Source organism: Neomonachus schauinslandi, chromosome 7, assembly GCF_002201575.2.
Source record: "Neomonachus schauinslandi chromosome 7, ASM220157v2, whole genome shotgun sequence".
NCBI classification, from domain to species: domain Eukaryota; kingdom Metazoa; phylum Chordata; class Mammalia; order Carnivora; family Phocidae; genus Neomonachus; species Neomonachus schauinslandi.
This window is the reverse complement of record NC_058409.1, coordinates 80,802,694-80,830,475: the sequence shown is the minus strand read 5'-3', so window position 1 is coordinate 80,830,475 and position 27,782 is coordinate 80,802,694. Positions and strand designations below refer to the sequence as shown.

Below are 27,782 nucleotides of genomic sequence, written 5' to 3'. Positions count from 1 at the left end.
GCCACCCAGGCACCCCTCACATGGTGCTTTTCATACATTTTATCATCTCTGACTTGAAGCAGTCATGTGAGGTTAGCAAGGCAGATTCTCATTGTCATTCCAACTCATATTTGAGGAAACTGAGGCTCAGATGGTTTATGACTCTCGTGCTCAACCAATAGCAATCTAGTCCTTAAATCGAGGTCTGCTCACTAAAATGAGCAGTTTCCACTTGTATCATGTCCTGTTTCAGAAAGGAATCTCAGCTTCATCAATGACTAATTAGTATCCAGAGTGAAGGTGGTAGTAGATCTCCTGGGCTGAGCACTGGTCACAACAACCTGTCCAAAGTGTGCGTTGTGTTTGGATGCTGCATTGTAAGGAGAACACTGGGAAACTAGAGGACATGAGGAGAGTCAAGAATCTAGAATGTGAGGAGCCTGGGAGCAGAAATAACCAAACAAATCAGGATTTTCAAGTATGGAGAAAGGAGGATACCGAGATGTAGTTGACAACTCCAAATGTTTTATGGACTGCCTGGTGGAAGAGGAGTTAGATTTGTTCTTTGTGGTGTCAGGCAGCCGGAGCAGGATCACTGGAGAGAAATTGCACAGCAGCAGATTTGTGCTCAATATAAGAAGAAACTTGCTAAAATTTAGAGATGCCCCAAAATGGAATAGACCAGCTCACTGCCACTGGAGAATGTTCGCAAGACTAGATGACTTGATGGGCATTTGTGTTCTGGCAGTAACACCATTTTATGATGAACCTTCTAAGGGCTCAGAGACTTTCCTCGTTAGCTGAAAACAGAGGGTTTTGTAGGCTTTTCTGTCCTGGTTTTAGAAAGTTGTATACATAACAGTTCCTGTTTCACACATTATTAGTTCCTGAGAAGTCTGTTCATCTGATGGGGAAAGGCGTTATTAGTTAACACAAATAAGCAAAACTTTTGTAAGGTTAGGAACTGAAGCAGACGGTGTGATGCATACAGTGGTGTGTGTGTGCGTTGTGTATTTTACCTCTTTCAGGATGGAAGCAGGGCCTGGGTTTTGCTGTGTTTGTCTGGCTTGTTACTTTCACTACTCTTTAGTACGGCCCTAGAACACAAAGAAATGGGGGGAGGAGCTCATTTGATTTAGCTGGTTTTAATTTTCTTAATATAGAAAAGGATGGGGCCTCAAAAGAGATCAGCTGAAATGCATTTGTGACATAAGCGGATTCACTAAGGGAAATGGCTGACTAGGACCCAAATTCACCGCTCCAGATCTAGCTCAGTCACTCACTGCTCTATCATTGTGCCTTAGGTTTTTATTTTTCTCTAATGTGGAAGTGTTCTAGGAATTTTCTTTCCAACCTTTAAATTTTACGATCCTAATTCTCTCAATTTTATGGCTCTGCTTCTCTATATTTGCATAGGAAATTGAGAATGGTCTCAATTATAGCAAAAACAATTCAGTCATTCATTTGTTCTTTAAATGACTTCTTCATTTAATCAGAAACACTCATTAAATGAAACGCTGTTTCGAAATATCAAAACTTTGCTTCAATATATGTGATTTTAAGAATGAAAGGAACACAGCAAGTCAGTCTCTTCCCGACTGAAAATGAATGCAAGGAGTTCCATATTTAGGGTGTTTTGAAAACAATGTAAATGAATTCTTCTGTAAAACTCTTGTTGCTGAGATTTGGAACAGTCACATATCCTACATCCTAATGGGATGCAATAAAAACTTATCATAATAAATCTGTTAGCACCAGCGTTATTAAAATTATTCCACCACTGATGACTCCGAGCAGGAAGTCTTTTCTGTATGAATAATCTCATCTTTTTCTTCTTCTTCCCACAGATTCCAGAGAGGGGACTATCACATTGACGTCTGTATCAATGACTACCTGGATGTTTTCTGCCCTCACTATGAGGACTCGGTCCCAGAAGACAAGACTGAGCGTTATGTCCTATACATGGTGAACTTTGATGGGTACAGTGCCTGCGACCATACTTCCAAAGGGTTCAAGAGATGGGAATGTAACCGGCCCCACTCTCCAAATGGACCGCTCAAGTTCTCTGAGAAATTCCAGCTCTTCACACCCTTTTCTCTGGGATTTGAATTCAGGCCTGGCCGGGAATATTTCTACATCTGTGAGTATACAGAGATTTATTGTGTTGTGGGGCAGCTGCAAGCGCCCAGACTAATTTTTTACCCATGTTTCAGAGAATTGCAGAGAGCTGGACTCTGCATTATAGATGTCTCCTTGTAAATGCATACATCAGGATCCCTAGATACATTAGCTGGGAATTGAGAGCACAAATTAGATTAAAGACACAGCTCCTCTCCCCCTATGAAATTGCATGTCAGCCTGTTCAGTGAACCACTGCTGACTTGTATTTCTTTCAAATGAAAATTGCTAGGACCTCTCCAAAGCTGAGGAAAAGAAAAAGAGATTCCTGAAAAAAAAAAAAATTAAAGGAAATAATTAAATTTACATAGCTTGGAGTCATTGGATTTCTTATTCAGGTGTCAGCAATATCCTTTCAGTCATCCACACTTGCAGTGGAGAAAGCCAAAACTGCAAATGTCAGCATGCTGACGATAAATACTCTCTTTGCATCAAGGAGAAGAGACAATTATTAAGAGCAGCTGTGTCTTTAAACAGGCAAGAGCATGAAGAAGTATCTAGAAAGGGTTCCAAAGGAACTGGTATAAGTGAGTTTCCCACCTGTGACTCTGTCCTGAGAGAGCTCTAAAACTTTCTCAGCTGACCTGTGCATTAATCATATTGCCGTGGCCTTGTTTTCCGTCCGTGACGTACACCACTGCTTCGGGCATCCTACTAGTCATATAATCTAGGTAAATGCTTCTCAGACTTTACTGTTCGTAAGTCACTTGGGGATCTCGTTATAATGCAGATCTGATTCAGGTGGTCTGCTGTGGGGCCTGAGGTTCCATGCTTCTAAAGCTCCCATGTGACGGCTGATGCTGCTGCTCTATGGACTACTCTTTGAGTTAGGATGGTTACAGGTAACATTTAATCTAGGCAGCTTGCTGTATATCTGGACTTTTCCTTCGCTAGTATCAAATATTTAAACTATCTGGCCTTTTCCAAGTATTTTCACTATCAGCTGAAGGAGCTAAACATTTTTTGCTCAGAAGTACATTTTTTGAACTTTTCATGGCTCAGAAATGTTGGGGGGGGCGCAAGATCAAAAGACAGACATTCCTGTCCTCAGGGAGTGACCATCTGGTGGGGAGGAGAGGCAAATAAATAGGCGGTTGCTGAAGGACGGTAAATGCAGGGAGCAGTGGGTACAAGGGTACACGTACCTCAACTCCTTGAAAGAATCAGGAAGTGTGGCTGCACACAGTGGGGAGAGATCCAAGCAATACCACCCAGTATGCTTAGCATTGACTTTTCAGCCCTCCTTGCCAGACAAGCAAGATAAAGAACATTCCTGTTTTTCTCATTCGTTTCTTCACCCTGAATGTCCCCACAGACTCCTAACCCACTTTTTTTTTTAAGTCTACAAGGATATCTAGCTCCTCTTCTCCAGAAAACAGAATTTTATATTAAGCCAGATTTCACTATCACACGGGCACTCCCACTTACATTGAGATTGAATTTAAAAAGGAAATTGAACAGTACCAGTTTTATTATCTCAGTACATATTTTAGTCATTAGTCATGAGAAAACACATAAGAGTCTTGATACTATCTCACATTCAATCCATAAAATAAGAAAAGGAATATTGAGTCCCACGGATGGAGGAAACACTGACCTACATTGACTTCACATGTTCTCAGGCAGCAGGCTTCTGCCTTTTCCTGATTTTTTACTCTGAAAGAATCTCATTCAGCAAATGGGAAAAAGGAAAGAGGGAGACGTTAGTGGCGGGACGGCGTTTATTAATTGCCTAATTCTAAAATATCCTACTGATGTAAGAGGAAATCATTGCCAATTTCACAATTTACATATTGATTTCTCAGATTAAAACACAACAAAAGCAAAAACCAAAACTGAATTGAGAGCACTGAGATAGGAAACATACCAGCTAACTAGTTGATTGCATGATTATTAGAAATTATAGAATCCATTGAGGTTCACAAGCAAGATGTTATTATTCATATATACCCATAGTGCTTATGACTGGTTTTTTTCCTCATTTGTGGTTAAATTCAATATTTCACTAAAAATCATTATGTGTCTTCTATAACATTCATTTAACAGAGTCATTTAACTGTCAAGGGCTCCTGTCAAAGTAATTGTTCCAAAATGCTTCAAAATATCAAGAGCTTTTTGCTGTTCAGCTGAGTTTAACCTGAATTACTTTTTTTAATGAAAGGTAAAATAGCACAAAATTAGCGGCAAAGAGATGTTCATTTATAAGAAGCACAGTGGCCTCATAGTCAGTTAAATTGAATTTTCAACCATGTTTTAGAACCACAAGAGCATCCTTCCCTGTCTTTAGTAGGGAAAGGGTTTTCTCTTTTCCTTTCACTGCTGAGAGCAAGAGTGGCAGAGCTAACGTGGATGTCCTACAGACGTTTAATATACTGTGGTCATAATTAAACTAAAGGATTCTTAGGGGAGAATGGGCCCTCAGTTGAATTTTCCTCTCTCCTAATATGCATGGAATGAACAAGATGATTGGGAAATAGCTCTTTTCACACTTACTACCTTACAAGAAGCTCTGTTGCCGATCTAGGGAACAAGCCTGACTAGTCGCCCACCGGTCGATTTTATAAAATGTTCTTAGATCATTTCAGATCCTCGAGGGCTTAAAATCTCTAACAAGTCTTCCAAGAGAAAAAAGAAAGCTGTAGCCCTTTGGCGGACCTGCTTTAGGGTGCTAGAGGAAGGGTTGAGTATAGTGGTGAGAACCCAAATTCAAATACACACTTGGCCTTGGGGAAAGAGAGGAGGATTTCATTATCAGAAAATCCACTCATCACTTACTCAGGGAGGACACAATTTAGAACGTTCTTATCAAGTTCTGCTTTATCCTCAGTAACATTTATTTCCTTCTTAATATGTTTGAGTTATACAAAATTAAGAAAACAGAGTAGTTGGAAATATGTGAAATTTCCCATTTACTTTCAAAATAAAATGTCCTTCACTGTTCTAGATCCTTTATTTGTCCCCAAGACGGGCTCTGTGCAATGTCCTCCTTTCCTTGGGAACGGGCAATACATTAAGTTGTTATAATCGCTGATACTGCTAAGGTAGACTGAGCCCATTCTTGAATATGACAAATACTGTTTTTAATCGACAGAAGTTATTTTGGTAAGAGATTGGCATACTAAAGTAATTACAGAAAGTCGGTGGTATTTCTATCAGTGATAGATTTGCAGAACTGCCAGTCAATAGATTATGGCAATAGTCATTTATATAGACTTCCTAAGGCAAAGAGTTATTTTAGAAACTTCAGAAATACTCATTTTAGAAATGATTCTCATAAATATTAACCTAATGAGAACAAGTTTGAAAGAAGTTTTGCTGCTGTTATTTTTAAATCAGAAGAGGCGAAGGGAAATAACTTAAATAAGGCACTTTCAGTTATTTTTATAAGTCAGTAAAACACTAATTTTGAAAATCCTCTTTTGTAAAAGAAGGAAAACTGTGGTCTGGGCCCTTCTCTTGGCCTCACTAACTGTATGATCTTGGGTAAATCATTTCATCTCTCTGGATTTCTAATTCCACAGCTGTAAAATGATGTAGTTGCAGTAGATGGTTTTTAACATTTCTTGGAGCCTTAATATCCTAATCTTACTATATTTTATCTAAAGGTCTGCACACCAGGGTAAGAAAAAACATCCATAAAGTGTCTCAGCCCAACGCCTTACTTAGAAGGTGGTCAGTAAATGCCAGTTAAAGGGATATGTTGAGGGCGAATGCAGAGTGGAGAGGCATCTTAACATTATTAAACTTGGTCTCCCCCAGCCAACCTATCCAAGTCGCCGTCATCCGTGGTCTTGACTAGTGCAGCAGGCTCCTGTTGCCCCCACTCATGTCACTGCCCTGTCAGAGCCCTCCAGTGGCTTCCTGTCTGAGGAAGACAAAATCCTGAGTCTCTAACCTGGCCAACAAGGTCCTCCATGGCGGGACCCTTGCGTTCCCCACCCTTGCCTCTTGTACTTCTTGTCCTCTCACTCTGCCTTATTGTCTCCACTCCAGCCCCCCCCCCCACCAGCCCTCCTTCCTGTTCCTCCTTCCTGGCTAGTGCCCACCCCCAAACTCCACAGGAGGGTCTTGGCGCTTTATCTTCTCTCTGCCTGGGGCTCTCCTTGCTCCAGGCATCTACTTCCCTTGCTCTCACTTTCTTTATGTCGGCTCTAAAGAAACGTCTTTATCGGAGAGGCATTCTGATCTCCCTATATAAAGATAACATCTCTGTAATCCTCTACATTCTTACCCTGCTTTATTATCTCTCAAGCGTATTTACGCTTGTTTGCTTATGCCCCACCTGCTCTATGTCCTGTACTACATTGTTTGGCACATAGTAGATGTTCAGTAAGTGAAGATCCCTGGTGTTTCCATAGCACTCCATTCCAAGCACTGCTCTAAACCCCTACAATTCTCAAAGCAGCGTGCAGAGGAGGTTCTGTCCTGATGTCCCACTGTGTAGGGGAAGAAACAGAAGCACAGTTAGGTAACTAGAGAAAAGTTCACACAGATCAAGAAGTGGCAGATCTGAGAGGAAATTAAGTGAGTAAACAACTAACAGGAATTGAAGAGATAAAGTCCTATATGGCTCCTGTGCTTAAAAAGGAAAAACATACCTTATTTTGCATTTTTTTTTTTTTTTTACCAGAAGGTTACAAACAATGAGCACTACTGTTTAGAGAATATTACTTTATAAACTCTGCCGGAAACCCCAACTCAGATAGTAGCAAGATAGATTTTAAACACATGTATGCAATTTCAGCTCTCCAAAGAATACTCCTCCATCTCCAAGAGATATTTCAACTGTATTTCCCAGATGGGTGACCCTTTTAATACGATAACCTTTCTGACCCAGAATTTGGGTCACAGAAATTCTTAAATCCGGTGAATATTCAGCCTCTAGACTGAATCATGATTGCACACTTGATTTAGGAATGAGAGACCTACAGTCAAGAAGACAAATGTCATTTTCTGAAAATGATGCCAAAAAGGTAGAGAAATCTTCTAAGTTAGAAACATCTAAGTTTCTTCAAAAGAAGGTAGTCAGAGTAAAAGTTTATAGTCAGAGCATCCAGAAGGAATCCAGGAGTTCCTGAGAGATTATTAGGGAACACACTCTTCCTAAGCTCACTGGTGAGTAAAGTTGTGTACACATGTTGTTTTAGTATTAATCCTTCCTGTTGATATGGTTATAGAAATATAGAGCCGAAAAAAATGTCCATTTCTTTGAAGTTAGAATCCTGAAAACATCAATGAAAAGACAATCGGAGCTGAAGACTTCTGCTCCAGTCTTTTTGAAATACATATTTTTCAAAATTAAAATCATGAAGACAGTCTATGTTACTATGGACATTATTCTTAAATCCATAGTATATAACTACTCAAATGTGTGTGGTTAACTGCTAATTCTCTGCTTTCTGTGCTTTAATTAAAAGTTTACAGTCTTAAGCTATGAGGCATTTTTCATATGCACTACACAGTTTTTAAAACTGACAAAATAAGTAACCTAACTTCTAAAGAGATATCTTGCTGAAATGATCAAGATCTGCTTAAAAAATCATTGATTATACAATACAGTTATTGACTATCCTTTTAAGAGATATAAGAATATTCAGTAAACCCAGAGAATACAAACATAAAGAAAGTCCCTCACTTGCCAACTGGTTATGTTCCAAAAGCTTATTTGCAGGTGGGTTGTTTGGAACTGAGAGTATAGTTTCTCACAGAAGTGTTTCTAAAATCAGGCAAGCTCTCCATAATAATGTGGAGAATCTGCTTAACCATAATATTAATTTAGAATGGTATATTTTCATGGAAAAATAATAGAAAATAGCATCTAGAATAGGTGTTCAATAAATATTTGTTGAATAAATAAATGCCGTAATAGTAAACCAAGGGCAAAAAAGCAATTAAATTTTTTTCCTTATATGCTGATGTTTAAGAAAAGCAGATAAATTGGAAGCCCTGGGTTTTACTGTACCCACCACTGCAATTCCCTGGTTTCTTATTAATGTTTTTTGATCATATAATGAGGATACACTACATCAAAAGGGAGAGTGGAATATGGTTTTAAAAGAAAAAAGGCACAGACTCTGGTGAATGCAGCCTCGCCCTCGAATATCCCTCTACTCTTAATAGCCATGTGACTGTGGGAAACTGAACCTCACTGAGCCTCACTTTCTTCATCTATAAAATGGGTGTATAATAATAGTTTATTATCACAATCTTTCTTATTCCCAAGCCTCAAATAAATATTTCTAAAGGACCAGTTGGACCACCAAAAAGATGACTTCAGCAATTCACGTCCAAAAACTTGGGTGTCCTTTGAGGGGTGCCTAGGTGGCTCAGTCGGTTAAGAGTCAGTCTGCCCAAACATGAGAGACGATGGACTCTGAAAAACAAACAGGGTTCTAGAGGGGAGGGGGGTGGGAGGATGGGTTAGCCTGGTGGTGGGTATTGAGGAGGGCACATTCTGCATGGAGCACTGGGTGTTATGCACAAACAATGAATCATGGAACACTTTATCTAAAACTAATGATGTAATGTATGGGGATTAACATAAGAATAAAAAAATAAATAAATAGAAAAAAAAAAAAGAGTCAGTCTGCCTTTGGCTCAGGTCATGATCTCAGGGTTCTGGGATCAAGCCCTGAGTCCCTCCGGCTCTGCCTGCTCATTTTCTCTCTCTCTCTTTCTCTCTCTCGTGCTCTCTCTCAAATAAGTAAATAAAATCTTAATAACAACAACAAAAACTTTTGCGTGTCCTTTGAAAAGTTATGGCACCTTGAATAGCCTTCATTGATACTTTAGAAAAAATTTCATAAATGCCTAGTGAAGATTCACATTTTAAGTATGTGCCCTATATTCTGAAGGAATGTTATGCTAGGATTACATCTGCCTAAGGAAGTCTTCATTCCTCTTTGGATGTCCAGTTTTTCAGCAGCTTACCTTAGTAATGTACATTAAGAATTATTTTGGTCCTGTCAGTTCACACCAATCCGCCTTTTTTCTGTATTGTTCTTATTGAAATAGAAGAGTGTCAAAACAGCACATTTATCAAAGCAGGAGGTAATTTTTTCCATCTTAATCTTTTACTCTTGTAGGGGAGGTGACCTATAAGTGCCATGTTCTTTCGTAAAATGAACAACTCAGTATTTGCTCCAGTATGTGTGTGTGCGTGTGCACACACACACATGCACACATTTTGCTTTTATTATTGAAAAATGTTTTTGATTGCTGGCGTCTTAGTTTACATTAAATGCCCTAGCATATACTTCAGCTGAGATTCAAGGGGTTTAGAACTGGAATTTCCAGAAGGACTGTGCTCGAATACTAGTTCATCTCCTATAATTTCTTAAATGTGTAGACTCAGAACATAGTATTCATCAAGGCATATTTATATTACTAGAGAAAGGAGTTGAAGGGCAGTGTGAAGAAACTGACACATTTTAATCTTTGCTAAAGTGCAAAAGAATGCATATGGCACAAACATCAAAGAGTAATTGCTCAGGTACAGAGTATATTGTAGTCATTCAAACCTATTTAGTTTTTTTTTTTTTTAAGTTTTGCTTTATTTTGAACATCCAATGGAACAGTTTTTCTCCACTTGGACACTGGAAGTTTGTCTAGATTACATCAGATTTCTGTCTGAAAAGTTGTTCTATTTCCTTTGTGTACCTCAGTAGTCTTTAGCGAACCTGCAAGAATGCACCTTTTCATTTAAAGAATGAGTTTAGAAAATTGTGTCTGTTTCACGTTGTCCCTAGCCGTATTTTAGGAAAGCATGAATGAATTTCGAGGGCTCTTAAATGAAGGTTAAATAACGAACATAAAAGAGGATATTTTGAGACTTCAGGATATTTTTCTATGTTAATTGTAAGTTTCTCTTACGAAAACGGTTGTTTATTGCCAGGCGCCCTGTTAACCTTCTGATGAAGAATGCTTGGCATCAGCTCAGGCATGCTTGGAGTGTGGATGCTTGACCCGTGTTTCAGATAGTCTGAGTAGAACCAAAGGTGGAGGAGGCATTGATAGGAACATAGGATATTTTAAAACAATTTGTTATTTTTTAAAAGTTGGCAGTATTATTTGGTCAGGTGGGGAGAATTTTTAAAAAAGAAATGCATGCCCTGGTAAATGACTTGTCTAAAGGATGAGGTCCTGTTAAAAAGAATCAGAAAAATGAATGCCAGGTCTGTGAAAAAGGAAACTGGAACAAACATCCCTGCTTAATAGGTTTTGACTTTGGGAGCCGCCTTAAAGTTCGCAAAGGGAGTTTAAAAGCTGTTGAATAATTGGGGCTTGATGGAAATTCATGGTATAAGCCATAAGAAACTAAAGACTCATAAGTACTCTTTGCATTGTTTGAAGTTTTCAAATGCTGTGACACTCAGATAAGAAGTTCAAAAACAATAATTTTTATTTGGGCTCCTTTTAAGAATTTAAAATGCTATTATGAGACTGAGGGAACATGTAGAGTTCTGACCTCCTAAGGGGGAGGAAGGAATTATGCCACGTTTTGCTTCCTTTTACCACACTGAGACTAAATGCCGAAGTGGAACAAATGAAAGGACTGCGTTTTTTGTTTTTTGGGGTTTTTTAATCCCTAAATGTCAAAAGTGGCCACATCTCCCAGAGAAATAACGCACCTGATTGTATAATTTCACAGGGAAGCAGTAATTCTCAGCCTTATAAACATGTAATGTACTAATTTGGTTGCAGAGTTAACTGAAAACAGTTTAATGAGCTGCTGCATTGCGTGTATGTGCAGTGTTACGTAGAGCAGATGCCAGGAGAAATGGAAATAACATGCCAGTGACACTTGGAATAACAGTGTTTATACTTCATTGACTTCGGGTTGTCAGCATGCTATTCTCCATGTTTCCCTTAGTAACTTATTAAGGCAACTGAACTCCAGTGTGATGCTGTCTAAGTGTTGTTTGTTGTAAATTACACAAGCGTGCACACACCAAACGCACTTAGTCAATCTTTGCAAAAAAAAAAAAAAAAATACTTTCTTGTATGGACGACCGAAATGTTATCCAGGACACACACAAACAGAGTGAAAGGTGAGTCTCTCAACATTGTGCATGCTGGAGGAGCCAGATTCTGGGCTTTCATCAGAAGACATACTATTTCTACAGATTTTCCCACTCATCTATTCTTGCTCTATTTTAACAGAATGGTCGTGTAACTCTTGGTTTGAAAGTTGTCATACAGCATCACAGCAGGCTTATATTATCTACAGAGTTCTTTATGAGCAAATATAAATCACCACAAATGAGACTTTTCACAGCCAGAGATATGTAGAAATTTGTGTCAGTGCTTTGCTGGCTTGCTAAAAAATATCTCTAGGCTCCAAAGTGCTCTCACAGCTCATCCCCACTCCCTACCCTTTTGGAAAGCGATTCTCAAAACTTGAGATTTATGGTTCAGAGAGCTGATAGTGGCTATAAAGTTTTCTATTTTCTCTTTTCTTTAATATTAATGCAGGGAACGAGGCATTATCATTCATTATTTTAGTTCATGAGTAACCTGTGGGCTTGAAATACGGTTTCTTGGGGTTATGGCTTACCTCCGTTTAATAGGGGAAATGTGTGGACTTTGGCAACAGGCTTCCTTTACCATTGACCATTTTTAGGCAGTTTGTAGAAAATTCACATTAGGAACAGAACTTTAATATATGTGCTATATCCAGGTTTGGTTTTAAAATTTAAAGCTTTAAAAAATATTAATTCATTCTGAGCCCCAGAAGTGAAATATCACAAATTGGAGAATAGCCAGCCAGTCTATTATTGTTAGAAATTGAAATGATAATGTCTTTTTGTTTTACTCTTTTCAGAGATGTACAGTATTTCCAGCTAGTTTGATCTACATTAATGTTAGCTGAGTTTTAGTTTATAGTTAGCACTCCCTTTTTTACACCCCAAATCCTTAAAACCAAATAATGTCTGAGTCATTAATAGAGAATATATTTTGTTTTTAATTTAAACTTGACCAGTTTTTATTAGCTCTACTATCTGGTTTCTAATATGAATTTGCTTTTTCTAATTTTTTTTTTACAAAAATTTGTTCAGGTTAATTTTTTCCTTAACTACATAATCACAGGCTCTGGCTAAATCCGAATCCATGCAATTTCCTGTATGTTTTGCTTTAACAGTTTCAGTGGGTCCTCAACCTGAAATGTTGCTTTATTTTAGACCTAATTCTTAAGAAACAAATTTAAACAAGAAGAGTAAAATAAAAACCAAAAATATGAATAGGCAGTTTTTTGTTTTGGGGTTTTTTTTTTTTTACTTTTAAGAGATTGCTTAAAGGTCTTGCTTATACATCAGGAAGTTCAGTCAGTTTTGAGACCATATAATGAATACTTCAATGATTTAAATGAAATTTCATTCAGAGCAGTTATTATTGTAAAAGCAGCCTTTTGCTAAAGGCGTACTCATACCTTAACTGATAGGTATGAGTTCTGATAACCCTAATTACAGTGATTTAGCATTTATTGCAATTTTACTATGTGCCAAGCACTATACTTTTCACTGGTTGACTCCTCATCTGTAAGGTAGGTACTATTATCATCCCCATTGTATAGATGGGAAAACAGGCAGAGGGAGGTTCAGTAACTTGCTTGAGATTATGTCCTTAGTAGTGGAGTCAGGATTCGGACCCTCATACTTTGACTCCAAGTCTAAGCTCTTTATTCACTTAATTCATAATAAATATTTTATTTTATTTATTTTTTAAAGATTTATTTATTTATTTATTTGAGAGAGAGAGCGCACGAGCAAGGAGGAGAGGGAGAAGCAGACTCCCCGCTGAGCAGGGAGCCTGATGTGGGACTCGATCCCAGGACCCTGGGATCATGACCTGAGCCGAAGGCAGACACTCAACTGACTGAGCCACCCAGGTGCCCCCATGATAAATATTTTAAAAGAAGTTAAAATGAGGGGAGCCTGGGTGGCTCAGTTGTTTGGGCTTCTGACTCCCGGTTTTGGCTCAGGTCATGATCTCATGGGTCCTGAGACGGACAGAGCCCTGAGTCAGGCTCCATGCTCAGCAGGGAGCTTGCTTGAAGATTCTCCCTCTCTGCCCCTCCCCCTGCTCGCACGCACGCGTGCTCTCTCTCTCTCAAATAAATAAATAAATCTTAAAAAGTAAATAAATGAAAGAAGTTAAAATAAGACCAATTTCAAGCACTCTTGGCAAGTCTTTGTATAAGTCCTACCTACACCCTGGAACTTAAGGCAAACCCAGTTCTAAAAATGGCTCGTGTACCTGTAGAGGGATGTTCCATGTCCGTTTACCCTGAGCTTCACACAGGAGAGCACTACTGAGTGGCTTGTGGGGTCAGAACATGAAAACAGAGTAAAATGTGTCATTCACTCTCCCTATTTCAATTATGATGAAAACATTTAATGATTAGCAGGACTATTGAAAGTGTATGTCTCTTTGGTACCCTGAAGCATTTTTTAGGGCTTTAAATCTGATTAACAGAATCAATAGCCCAGTGGAGGCAAGCCTCGTGACCAGCTGTCTCCACATCTCAGCCCCGTTAATATGAAATGTTCGGGATTGTTTTACCTTGTTTGTAAGCAGCACAGCAGCAAATTAGTGAGTGTTTCCATTACTATTCCTAGTTGTAATGTTGTTGTTATTTAAAATCCACCGTTTTCACAGACTTGGGGTTTTTAACACATTTTTGCAAATTCGAGGAAAAGGAGTAGAGATTCCACGAGGAGAAGGGTCCCTTGGAGAATTTATAGCATCTCTAGAACGAAGGTGAGGAACTGCCGCAGCCACGTGCAGCCATGGGAGTTTACCTGGGGGGGGTGGTGAGGGGGGTTGGCACTGGCTCAGGAGCACGATTCCAGAGTTGGGGAGACCCCCCAGCAGCCCTCCAGAGAACCAGCTTCACAGCATTCCCATGGACTTCCTCGCTTGGCCGCCTCCCCTCTCCTGATAAGGAAATCAGAACAGCCAGACTCTGGGAATCAATGAAAAGACAGGTCTGACTGGAATGGAAAGGTTTTGAAAAATAACAGTGGGTAGGTAGATTGGGCCAGATTAGGGAGGGCTGTTAATTCTGTTCTGAGGAATTTAGCACTTACCTAGAAGGCAATAAGGTGTAGTATGTTTTTGAAGGGGAAACTCATTTGGGCCTTATCCTAGAAATACGTTGAAGTAATTTACTTCAGGGCTAGATGCCGGCTGGTTATAGAATCGGAGCTGGCCGGGGGCCTGCACTCACCCATTCTGCACGTTTACGGGCACCGTGTCATCCATACATTATCACGGCTCTGTGTTAGGCACTGTTACTGTTCTCATTGAACCAATGAGGAAACTGAGGCACAGACAGGTCAAATAGCTTGTCTGAAACCACGCTGCTCATGGGTGGTGGAGCCCAGAGTGGAGAAAAGATGTTCTGACTCCAGTGTTGATGCTTCTAGCTCTTTTTCATATATGACAAGTTATGTTCGGAAGCTTACTGCATAAAAAGGACCGGTATTAAGGAGAAATTATTCGGGACGCCTGGGTGGCTCAGTTGGTTAAGCGACTGCCTTCGGCTCGGGTCATGATCCTGGAGTCCCGGGATCGGGTCCCGCACTGGGCTCCCTGCTCGGCGGGGAGCCTGCTTCTCCTTCTGACCCTCCTCCCTCTCATCCTCTCTTTTTCATTCTCTCTCCCCCCAAAAAAAAATTAAAAAAAAAAAAAAAAAAAAAAGAAATTATTCTAATCTCAGAAAAATGAATACCCTTTACTTGAATTTCTGTTGTTTCTATATTGCCTTCTGTGTCTATTCAGCCTCTTGTCATAGGAGCAGAGTTAATTTTTTTTTTTTTTTGCATAGGCTTTAGTGATGTTTTTATTAAGTAGAATTGCTACATCAATAACATTTGCTGGATTATTAACTTAATCAAATAGCAGAATTTCTGACCTTTTGATAGGATGTGTTTACCATTTTAGAAGATTTATTGCAGCTATTTCTTGAAATATTTATATCCAAAAATGCTATATAAAACCATTTATTAAACTCTACATGGGCTGTTGGTACTTATATATCATTAATTTGTGGCTACAGAAAAATCTACAGTGGCTATAGAAGGATACACTTCAGTATTATATATTGTTTTCTCATTAGTCAACCCATCAGTACTTACTGAGCTGTGTTTAGCCGTCAGGGCAAAGTAGCAGACACCTTAAAGTGACAATAGGAAGTACTCGATGTATTCTTGGTCCTCCAGGAGCTCGCAGTTGAATGTGAGCAAAATATATCCATGAAAATAACAGCAAAAAGAAATAAAGTAAATTATGAGATTGACACCATCCGTAAAAAAGAAAGAGGATTGCTTCAGGGGGAAGACATTAAATACGTGACATGCTGACTTGAGGGGCAAGGTGAAATTCAGGTCTCAGGGCGTAAGACACCATCCTAATTTTAGTGACAGAGGGGGGTAAAAATGTTGCTTCTTGGAACCCACTTCCAGAAAGTCTGATTCATTAACTTTTATGAGTTTGCAGTAGGGATCTTCATTTTTAACACGCTCTCCAGCAGTTTCTCTTGACGGTGGTAATCATACCACACTTTGGGAACACTGGCTTAAAGTGGGAGTAAAGGGGTCTAAATTGAAGACCACAAAGAAGTAGATACTGGAAGCTTTGAGTGAATGGAACAACAGCTGAGAAAAGGCAGTCTTGGTCATGTGAGGGTTTTTATGACCCAGGGAGCTCTGGTTAAAAAGAGATCAAGCTAGTCTAAGAATAAAGACTAAGATAGACGGAAATCCTGGGAGGCAGCTCATTCACAATGGTCATAATAACAAATCCTTCCTTCTGCCTCACTACACAAACTGTCTTATTTGCTTCATTCATAAATAAGATTCAATTTTACCCCACTGATGAGAACAAGAACCAGGTGATCCTTTGGGGTTTTTGTATTTCTTATACAATTTTTTTTTTTAAAGATTTTATTTATTTATTTTAGAGACAGAGCACAAGAGGGGGGAGCGGGAGCGGGAGAAGCAGACTCCCTGCTGAGCAGGGAGCCCGATGCGGGACTCGATCCCAGGACTCCAGGATCATGACCTGAGCCGAAGGCAGTTGCTTAACCAACTGAGCCACCCAGGCGCCTCTTATACAATTTTTTAAATTTTTGTTATAAAATGAATTCCTTTTGCAAAGTGGCAACCTGTGAAAGTGCGGATAAGAATCAGAAAGCCACATAAAAATAGGAAACAGGCACAATATCAAGCAGTAAGAAATACTTCTTTTGGACCAACAGTTCAGAAAATGTGTACTTGGGGAAAAAGGAAAGAATAGCGAGAAGTTCCTGTAATATTCTAATTCCATGACACAGGGTTTTGGACGGTACATTGAAGAAGTGGGTGCTGCCTATTGTCTGTGACCTTTCGTGCTTGACAGTTTGTTTTCTTCTCCCCAGTGTTTAGTTAGAGTCTGATGAAAAAAGGAGTATATCTAAATGGAGCCATGATTCGGTTATGATTAAAGGTCAACAGTGATGTGTATTTAATCACTGTTTTACTACTTATATATTGGGTTAGACAGCAGTCATGTTTTTAACCCTAAAATATATCCTGATTCCTAGAAAATAAGACCATTGTTTAATAGTTTCCTTTTTAAATATTAGTAAGTATAAAAAAGCAGAGGGGACAAGAATGAGGAGAGCTGGGTCTTGACTTCATTATTTACTAGGTGTATTAATTCAGGCAGGGGGCTTCAACCCATACCTCACGTTTCCCATTTATAAATGAGTTAGAGTGCTAGTTTAATAAATGGTATTCTTAATATTGATATTTGAAAGGCAATTAGTTACTTTCCTAGTTTCTGTCAAAATTAATGGTAGCTTCCATGACAAATTTTTATGGGTACTTTGAATTATACATTTGCATGTGTCAAAAATAGTTCCTATCATCAACTAGTTTGAAATACACTGGTGGTCAGAAATAGCTTACTGTCATTTACTCACAAGGGTATTTTTCTCTCTTTGCAGAATCAAATATGATCAAAATATATTGTCAGTTCACTGTGGTTTATTTAGAATGTTCTACAGTGGTGGAGATACAGAAATACCAGTCTGTCACTTAGAGAACCATTCCGTGGGTCATATCCAAGACTGCAGTGGTCAGCCCAACTCCCACAGAATATTTTCCAGGGCTAACTGGAAAATCACATTGCCATTGGCAGGTTTTATGCACCTGTTTTCCTTCCCCATGGAGTCTCATACCTGAGAAACATGGAAAAATGTTCTTTTCCTAAATTGAAAAACTCAGCTGTAGTCTAAATGAAATGGGATAAATTATCTTTTTCACAATTATCCATTAAAGGGAGAATTAGAATTAATATTAATCACAGATGTTTCATCAAGTTTTATTATCAACCAGATTGACTGCCAAAGTGCTTTCTGGAAGACATTTTCTCTCCCTCCTCCACCTGCTACTGAGAACAAACTGTTATTATGGGTCCTTAGATAAAGATTAATGGTTTTGGCAATTCATTTGAGGAAATCTGTATTTTACTGTACACTCCACTTCAGTTCAAGGCATCTCTGAAAAGCGAGGCTTGTCACTTCCTTGATAGAATTATACAATGACACAAGATGGTATCATTCTTTCCACCTTCAGAAACAGATTAATCAATACACAGCCCTAGATTGGTATCATCACCCCCATATATATATATATATATTTTAATTTTGACACCTTGTTTATAGATAAAATAAGCAAAATGCCTATTTAATTCAGGTATTTTAGCAGCTATATTTTTACCTATCACACATTACTTTAATATTACTTATAATTTTTATGTCCTCTCTCTTTCTGGGATCACTCATTACCAATGGTGTGACCCTTATAATAAGTATGACTATTTGGTAATGCCTCATCCATTTGCAAAGTGCACCATAGATGGGTACTACATTCATTAAGGTTCTCCACTTGCAAATAGTATTTATCAGTTCTCTCTAACTTAAACAAAAATAGAGGAACTTTCTCCCTACTAAAGAGATTGATGCATTTAACTGAAGACCACAGGATGAACAGTAACTGAGGCAGTGCTGGGGGTCCAGAACCTAGAAATAAGTGGATAATTAGAATTACCTTGTCAAGACCCAGCCGTTCGACTTTCTCAGCTCTAACATTTCTCCCTTCCTTGTGTCCCTGTACTCAGGATTCCAGTTCCTGGGAGAAGGAATTTGATTGGCATAGATAGCTATCCTTGGAAAAGAATAAAGAGCCCCTTGATTGACAACGCCACCAAGACTGCATGAAATAAGGAAAGAGTAGTTCTTCCAAGTTTTTGTGGTAGTGGTTTGGTTTTTAGCCTCCAGAAGCTAGGCATGGATGCTGAATAAGCAAAAACAACCACTAGCCAAAACAAGGGTATATTTCATTGTTGAACGGTAGTGGAGAATATGTGGGATTGTTCAAAACAAGTAGAAAATCTATGTGGCAAATCCTTTAAGTGCAACAGGGGCAGAGCATCTAGTTAACATTTATATTTCTGGTGTGTTGTATAGTAAAAATATATCTTTGTCTAGTACTTTTGCACACTTTACCATGTTCCAACTGATTAAAGAATGTGACTCATCTTTTTCAGTTAGGATTTCCTTCACATTCAATTGCTTTTTTTCCTTTTAATGGAAAAAGCAAAAACTCCAGACAAATAATGGGAAATATCCTTATGTGCTGATTTACAGCTTTCTTTCACTGACATCAGCAGAATATAAGAAATGGGCAGTAGAATGAGTTAAGTCCCATTCTGGCCTTGTCTAGCGCTAGTCAGATATGGGATCAGTCAGGTAACTGAGTCTGTCTTCAAATGTAAAATGAAGGAGTTGAGCTAGATTGGAGATCCCAAGGAACAAAAATTAAAGATGTTAGAATTTCTGACATCAAGTTTAAGTTTGTGAAATTCTGGGTTAAAGTTACTTCTTTTCCTCTTCTTTGGAAGGGAAGGCAAGACTTCTTGGGGCCTTAAATGTAATGCCATGCATCGCAACTCTCTAAAGAGAGAGAGAGATGATCTCTTTTCTTCACCAAACTTATTAGACTTAGGAAACTCTTTTTCATTGGAGCATCTGGAGGGACCTGGCTTCCGTGGAAGGTGGTTAGATTATTTATAAAATCCCATTCAACTTTAAAATAGAATACTAAGTATATGCTTCTCCTAATCATGAAAAATGTGAAATCTACTTTTTTTTTAAGATTTTATTTATTTATTTGACAGAGAGAGATAGCAAGAGCAGGAACACAAGCAGGGGGAGTGGGAGAGGGAGAAGCAGGCTTCCTGCTGAGCAGGGGGCCCGATGCGGGGCTCGATCCCAGGACCCTGGGATCATGACCTGAGCCGAAGGCAGACGCTTAACAACTGAGCCACCCAGGCGCCTCTGTGAAATCTATTTTAATACCATTCATCATCCAGCCCTTTCTCTGTAGTTAGCATATGAGGCTTTCTGTATAGTTGAACCCATAGCCTTGCATCCAATCCTCTGTTGAGGTGAGCAACAAACACAGGCTAGTTGTCCCTTCCTTCCAGGATTCATGTGTTTGTAGTGAATTGTGCTGCTTCAATTCCTCTGGCTGTTCCTGTGAAAGTTGTTTTAAGTTTTTAAAATAACTTTTGTCACTTTCCTGAAGTCTTACTTTAAATGTAGATCCAAAACATGAAGACAGCACTTGATCAGATCTGATAAAGAAGTAGACCAGTATGACGCAAGTTCAGTTTGCAGCTTAGGTGGGTTTTGTTTTTCCTGAGGTATACCTGTACTGCTTAGAGTCTGCTATTCTTCTGTTCTTCATTGATTGTATTGAACTTGATCCCACTTTAGGTACCATTTCACTAGTTGTCTTCAAGAACTAGTTACCCCATTCAAATAATTCCACTTATAAACCTATTCTCAAATCTATCTCAAGTCCCTTGTTGAAAAGTAAGTAATTAACCCGAAAGTGACTAAGATGGGGCAAGAGGAAGGGAGGCACTCCCTAATATGCCTTCACCGTTGGTCCTAAACATTGTTAGTCCTGTTTTTGCAACCCATAATGAAGCAGCTTTGCACTTCCGGTACTACGTCATAATCTCTTCATCCGCCATCTTACTCTTATATAAAAGGCATCATGCCACCTACATGGCTGTTTCACTACATCGTCCCCAGTGCAACCTCCTGAGTCCTGCTCCCCCATAGGCCTGTGTGGAAAGTGCCCCCCCCCCCAGTGCTTTGAATCATTAAGTTCTATCTGCTGGGCCCCAAGGGTCCCCAAAGCCTTGATATCTTCGGAAGCTACTCTAGGATGTAGCCATATAGTGGCTTCCTGCACTGATTATCTAAAAACAAGAAGTGAGACATAGTCCCTACCCCAATACATGGAGTTCCTAGAGTGAACGTGGCGTGGGTATTCAATAAATGCTTTTTAACTGCTTTGTGTCTGGTACTCTAGGTCAGTAAGTGTATCCAAACTGCCAAAAGGCCCTAAGTGAATTTGCCCCTTTGGAGGCTTTTAATGTCTTTGTGCCCAAGTTTGATATAGAATTTAGCACATTGGACTAGGTCCTTTACTTCAAAATTGATACAGAGCCTCCAACTTCTGTCTGTCACACTTCTTCTTCCTTCAAAACAATGATGACAATTTCAAATTTTGGATTTTACTGTCTAAAATGTAAGATCACAAGACACCTGGCTGGCTTAGGTGGTGGAGCGTGCAGCGCTTGATCTCAGGGTTGTGAGTTCGAGCCCCACATTGGGTGTAGAGATTACTTAAAATTAAAATCTTGAAAAAAAATAAAAATGTAAGGTCCTGCAGGCAGGGACTGTGTATCTCTTCTTTCTTACTGTAAACAAAATGGCACAAGGAAAGGAAGGGGGATAGATAAAGGATGGACCCATCTACCTCTGTGAGAATCCAGGGGATTCCAGTGGAGACCCCCAAAGTTTTGACAGTGAGGATTCCTGCTTTATGGAATTTTTGATCTATGCATATTTAAAGAAAAGGACACGGCAGACAATGTTAAGTATTTTTACAATTCTGCTCTCTATTCTAGAGGAAGTTTTCAACTGAAATGGGGCAGAAAGAAATAATTGGTGTTGATTTTATCCCCTTGAGGAAATCTGAACAGGTCTATGTCATTTTAAACAAGCATGACATACGAAAATTAGGATTTTACAAAACATAAATTGCAGAGCGATCATTCCATTTACAGAAGTGGAATTCTTTTCAATAACCCTAGAGCATTTTTTAAATGATTTGATTTCTAAAAATCTAGTTTATGTATACGTTTTAGAACCAAATTGGTTGCAAGGGGCAAAAGTAGTTGGAAATTTTGGAAAAGATAGCTGTAGGTGAGTGGGAAGAACATTTCTTGGGGAGTGCAATGAAATCCTCAGCTCCTGAGAATTGAGAAAAGTTTACGCATATCTTCCTTGCTAATACGGCAGCAGGGGGCGCGGTTGTGGGGGTATTTGTGTGATGTATTGCTGAGGGTATGTCATGGCAGCAGATCCGGCCTTGACTGGAGTTGTACACGGTTTTATACTGTGCAGACAATAGGGGCTGGTAGCTACTTATGAGAAATAACAGTTCTATAACTTCATTAGTTTTTCAAATTAGTATCACAGACAGCTCCCACTTTTCACCACTGTGCTTTCTGGAAATAGAATCATAAAGCAGAGAGTTGTAAAGTGTGTCCCATTTTCTTCCAGGAGTAATATCTTAATTGAGACTGTACCTCTGACCATATATTTGAGAAAAAATAAATCATAACTATGACCAACCCGATGTCAATGGCAAAGATGCAGTAGCCATAATCTTCCACGGTTATTTAAAATAGTAAAATTATACTCTTTTCTATAAAAAGGATATAAATGTATTATACACATTGATTTTACATGCTCTCTAAAGAATATGTTCAGCCGGGGCGCCTGGGTGGCTCAGTCGTTAAGCGTCTGCCTTCGGCTCAGGTCATGATCCCAGGGTCCTGGGATCGAGCCCCGCATCAGGCTCCCTGCTCGGCGGGAAGCCTGCTTCTCCCTCTCCCACTCCCCCTGCTTGTGTTCCCTCTCTCGCTGTGTCTCTCTCTGTCAAATAAATAAAATCTTTAAAAAAATAAAATAAAATATGTTCAGCCAATGAAAAGTTCAACTAAACTATTTCATAAATTTTAGCAGAACTAGCTATACTATAAATTCATTAAATATTTAATTGTTAATAATTTGGTTCTTTGGGGCGCCTGGGTGGCTCAGTTGTTAAGCGACTGCCTTCGGCTCAGGTCATGATCCTGGAGTCCCGGGATCGAGTCCCACATCGGGCTCCCTGCTCGGCGGGGAGTCTGCTTCTCCCTCTGACCCTTCTCCCTCTCATGCTCTCTGTCTCTCATTGTCTCTCTCGCAAATAAATAAAATCTTAAAAAAAAATAAATAATTTGGTTCTTTGTATTTAAGAGGAGCTTTGGGAATGATTTCTTTGCCCTAATTCTGTCCATGGTAGTTTGAGTGAACACTTTTCTTGTGATGAATGTCCCTGGGCCGCATCAGCCTGTTCAGCATCCTCCCTTCCCCCCCCCCCCCCCGTAAGATACACCTTGATGGGTTATTTGGCGTCTCTGAAATGCTAAAGTTCAAGTTTCTAAACTTGTAAAACGAGGAGACTGAACTAGATTGTTCCCAGGGTTCACGCCCTTGAGTTTTGTGATTCCGTGACGTCAGCTTGCAGGTTGGTTGTAAGGGGGCAAAAGTGCTCAGTGTTTAGCGGATGATAGATGATGGTGATGAGATTTGTCTCCAGGCCCAGAGTTACCCCCTTATGCATTTTCAGGCTAATCGGGGCTGCTGCTACTTAGCGTTACTCCAAATAAAGGCCACCAGAAAAAACCTGCCCTCTTTCTTGGACTTAATGCTTTGCTGATATTTTGCTGTCATTTGCCTTTACCCTTCACAGGAATGCCTTGAAAACAACCACCAGGTTATTAGTAGAAGCTTTTTCAAAAGTACTTTAAAATCATTTTGCTTTATACAGATATGTTTTAGTGCATCTTAATTGAATGTGGGGGAAAAAAAACGACTCTATCTTGAAAAATAAGCCACTTATTCACATTTATAGCAGGCTTAAGGACCTACTTACATTGCAGGAAACTCACATGCCTACTCAGTTATTGGCCTTTTTATTTTACTTTTCTCCCCTAAACTTGTGATTTTGTGGGCATTTATACTAGATCAGTAAGCAAACAAGCATTTTCTTGGGGTGACCTTGTCTTTCATTCATTTATCCTTTCTTTTCCTTCATTCAACAATATTATTGAGTGCCAGAGTGCTGGCCAGATGTATTTTGGATTCTGTGAGTACAGTTGAGAAAAAAAGAGCCAAAAGCCTTGCTTTAATAGAACCTGCACTCTGCTGGGGAGCTAGGGGGTGGGGATGGGGATAAGCTAGCAAATAAATAAATTTGAAATATGTCAGGTAGTTGGTAAATGCTATGATGGAAAAATAAAATAGGAGCATAGGGAATATAAAGGTAGGGAAATTGCTATTTTATATATAAGAGTATATAAATATATTAAAGGATTATCCATCTGTATAATTATAATATAGAATGATATAGAGAAGTAGGTAGGGGTTACAGAGGTAGATCAGAAAGGTCTTTCTAATAGTTAACACTTGAGGAGGGATCTAAAAGAAGTGAGGACTCGAGCCATTTGTCTCTTTGGCAAAAGGGCTGTCCAGGTAGAGGGAACGGAAAAACACCGAGGGCCTGAGCAGAGTTGGGTGCCTGCATGGCTGGAGCAGGATGAACCCCAGAGAGCTCTGTAACTGTGTGTAAGTGTGTGTGATGGATTGGGAGGTGGGGTCGTGGCTGATCCCGGATTTCAGTGTGATGGGAGCTGTTGGAGGGTTTTGAGCAGAGAAGGAACATGATCTGACTTAGGTTCTACCACGATCACTCTGAACTCTTGTCTGCCTGTCCGGAGTGGAGCAGAATCCTTTGTTTCTCTGGCTGGGTGGGATCCTTTGGATTTGGTCCACTAAAGGGGAAGAGTTTTTGAGAAATAGATGGTGCAGGAAATGTTACATATGCTGTTGAGTAGACATTCGTGGATCAGATACCTACATTGCAAGAGAAAAAGAAAAAGATAGAAAGATACAAAGTCACCCTTCATGTATCTTATTAATGAACTCCTATCCTTATTGAATTTAAGGTAAAAATAAGTGAATCTGTTGCATCTGTTTGTTTTTCTTCCCCCCCACCCCGAGGCATCAAAAAGGCCATTGACTCTGTCTATATGTAAATAGGCAGGTGGTTTTGAGTTCAGCAGGCCCCTTCCCCAGATGGAGCCCTCTCAGTTGGGTTTTGGAGAGGAGGAATTTCTACTTTACATGTTAATTTGGGTTCTTGTGCCACAACGTTGTCACCTAATTTACTTCTCCTGCAGACCAAGACTAAGGCACTATGGTGGGGGGCCAGGGGTGGAGGAGGCAAGAGCCACTCAAATCCCACAAGATGCCAAAAATCCCACAAGATGCCAGGAGGTCAGAGACAGCAGTGCCAGGCTGAGAAATCTCTCCTGTCACAGGGGAGTGTGTACTAAGAATGCTGCCAATTTTCCCAGTTTTCTTTTTGGAACATTTGGTTACTATGTTTTGTTTCGTGTTTCCTCCTACAGTGGTGCATATGGGTACTTAGGAGTAGTACATCAGTTACAGTAATACAGTATCAAAAGGCTTTTTCTTGACAAGCACCTGATTAGGAAATGTGGGCAGGGCACATCTCTGCAGGCAAAACCGCACTTGGTTTTCTTACTAAAATCTCTTGCAAATGCTTAAGATTACACAAAGTTCTACCAAGTTTTAACCTACTCCCAGACTTTTTTGGAAGGACTTTTAAGAGTTTCTAGGAAATTATGCAACAAATATTTGAAGTAGGGCAGCCATGAAGAAAAGCATGATTTATAATATAAACTGAGGTTGTACAGTTCCGGCATCAGAAAGACGTGGGTTTGCATATCCATTGTGCCATACACAGCTATGTATGTCATCGGCTCACTGCTGATCCCTGTAAGCCTCAGTTTCCTCATCTCTTAAATGAGGATAATAATACCTGCCTTGCCAGAACTGTTCTGAGGATTAAATTTAATAAACTTGGCACAGTGCCTGCTGGGTAGAAATAGTAGATAAATGGTATATTATTATGCATCGTGAAATGAAGTTCCCTCCCACCAAGCTCCATATCAATTAAGAAATAATTTCATGTTTCTAATTTGTATTTGGTCAAGTTAAATAGAGAAAAAGAAACATTATGGAGAAATAATATTCTAGAGTAATTGGTGCCAAAAGAATCCTAAAATAAAAATATAGGTCTTGTTACTAATCCCTTATAACAATCATTTGTAACCATTCTGTGACAGATTTATTGACTACAGCATTCATTTAGAAATGCTAAATTAATGAGAACTTGGCCATTAGTTGTGATAATGGTCTATCATTTTGAGCTTGAACCATGTATACTTATTTGGCCTCTTTTCAAAACAATAAATTATTTCACACTCATTTCTTCTCTTGAAAATGTCCTTATGATTTAGGTCATGCTTTGGATTATGTGAGTAGTATTCCTATAATCCATCATCCAAAATAAACTATGATTCCGGGCTATTTTAAGATTGAGAAACTTCAAACTTTTTTTTTTTTTTTTTCAGAAATTGCATAAAGGGGTAACAGGCTCCTCAAGCCTCTAATTTATCTTTTTCTGCCTGTGCTTGATTGTTATTCCATATTAAGGTTATTTTCCTTTTAAAATAGCTCTGCACAAAGAGAATATACTGCTAAATACTATTGCAAGGGGATGTTTACAGATGCAAATGACTTCTATTTAAGGAGCTCATGATTAAAACTTGAAAGAATGTGGCACTAGAAAGCATGTGAATAACCTTTGAAAAATCTCACAATAGAACTGAATATGGGATATTTATAATCTGGGATTACAGCTATAAGGATATGTGTGAATATGCATGTTCAATATGCTGCAGAGGACCTCCAACTGAAACATGTGAATTTTACTTTAATTTAGAGAAATTAACTGTTTCATTATTGGGAACCTGTAATGTAGAATGAACTAGAAGGCCAGTGCAGAATACTAGAAGGAACTAGAATTACATTTGCCTGCAACAAGTACACCAGACAGTTTCCACGATGCCATCTTCCTGATAAAGACAAGATATCTTTTTGATAAGTTCTTCACTGGGCCATTTCAATCTTCCGTAGTTGCTTTGAGGCTCCAAGTGTATTTCATTATTTCCCTTTTTTTTTTTTTTTTTTATTGCTCACAGAGCAGGCTGCTAATAAAATCAGGGGGAAAAAAAAGCTGTGATCATGGGCAGACCCAGTTTTTCAATCTATTCCTACCCAGAGAAGATCTGCCCTTTGGGTTCTTGTTGTCAAGACTAACCTTCTGGGGTCATCCAAGAGATCAGTCCAAGTTGCGTGTCTCATTTTGGTGGAAATCATGTCTTTCACCCTCGGGTATACTAGGCAGTCCCGGCTCCCGCCCTGCGTCTGGGTTCTGGAGGATGGTCTGGCGCAGACCCTGGCTCTACAGAACTAATGAACATGTCATGCGCGTCTTGAGTTTTCCAGTCTCTGGCACAGCTGTGGCACTTTCCCCCCCTGCTGCGAGGCACAGCACGCTGGCCATTTGTTGGCAAGTTCATATTTCACACTGCAGGGAATTGAAATGATTGAACAGACAGAAGAAGAGTTTTATTTGCAGTAGCCTGCGTATCCCCAGACTCTGATTTGGCATAAAACATCTGCTTCATGATCTGCTTCAAGGCCAGTTCCTTTCCTCCAACAAAGGTTACGACTTCAGGCAAGCTGTGCTTCCACTGGCAGGAGGAAATTTGCCCGAAGACTTGATTGAGTCAGAATCAAAGCCTCCTGCCACAGAATTTCTTTTTTCAATTATCTTCGAAGAGGCAGCCAGACTTTAAATGTATCAGTGTAATAAATGTAATGAAATAAGGCAGACACTCCTTTCCCCCTGTTGCCGTCAAGGGAAGGTACATATCCAGTTGTGCATCCACACCCGGAAGCCTGTGAGCCTCCCCCACCTACCTGTCAACACACACATACCTTGGCAAGGGCCCATTGGAGGTATGGCCCTTGGATGTGTTTCAGCCCATCAGCACGATAAATAAGCACATGCACTGGATGTACCTTCAGTGTTTACATCTTTCAGATGATAAAAGCAAATTGGCCCGATACTGAAGGTAATTATTACTATTTTTCATAGTGAGGAAGCCTCATATATAGCCTTTGTTTTGTAGTGTGGTCCTAATTACTAATTATATTTACCCGCGTGATTTTGTTGTGCAGAGCCATATTTTTTGTTCAAGACAGTCCTCGCTAGCCTTACAGACATATATACAAAATTAAATCCTGGCATTTTATTATGCTAGAGCAATTAGATGCCATCCTCATAATGAGAAACATGACATCTTCATCGTTCTCCTTTATATTTTCATGTTGTTTTAAAGCAGATATTTACCAGAACTGAATACAGTCTCTCTCTCTCTCTCTATCTCTCTCTCTCTCTCTCTCTCTCTCACACACACACACACACACACACACACACACACACACACACACACAC

At 39.4% G+C, this 27,782-nt stretch overlaps 1 protein-coding gene across 2 annotated transcripts in view; it reads left to right on the top strand.

Moving 5' to 3' along the window:
* EFNA5 (ephrin A5) overlaps positions 1–27,782 on the top strand; it is a 273,600-nt gene that overhangs the window by 224,536 nt on the left and 21,282 nt on the right. For both annotated transcript variants that reach the window (XM_021701516.2, XM_021701507.2), the window contains exon 2: positions 1,827–2,119. In XM_021701516.2, coding sequence (XP_021557191.1) covers positions 1,827–2,119 — 293 coding nt within the window. The remainder of the gene's footprint in view (positions 1–1,826; positions 2,120–27,782) is intronic.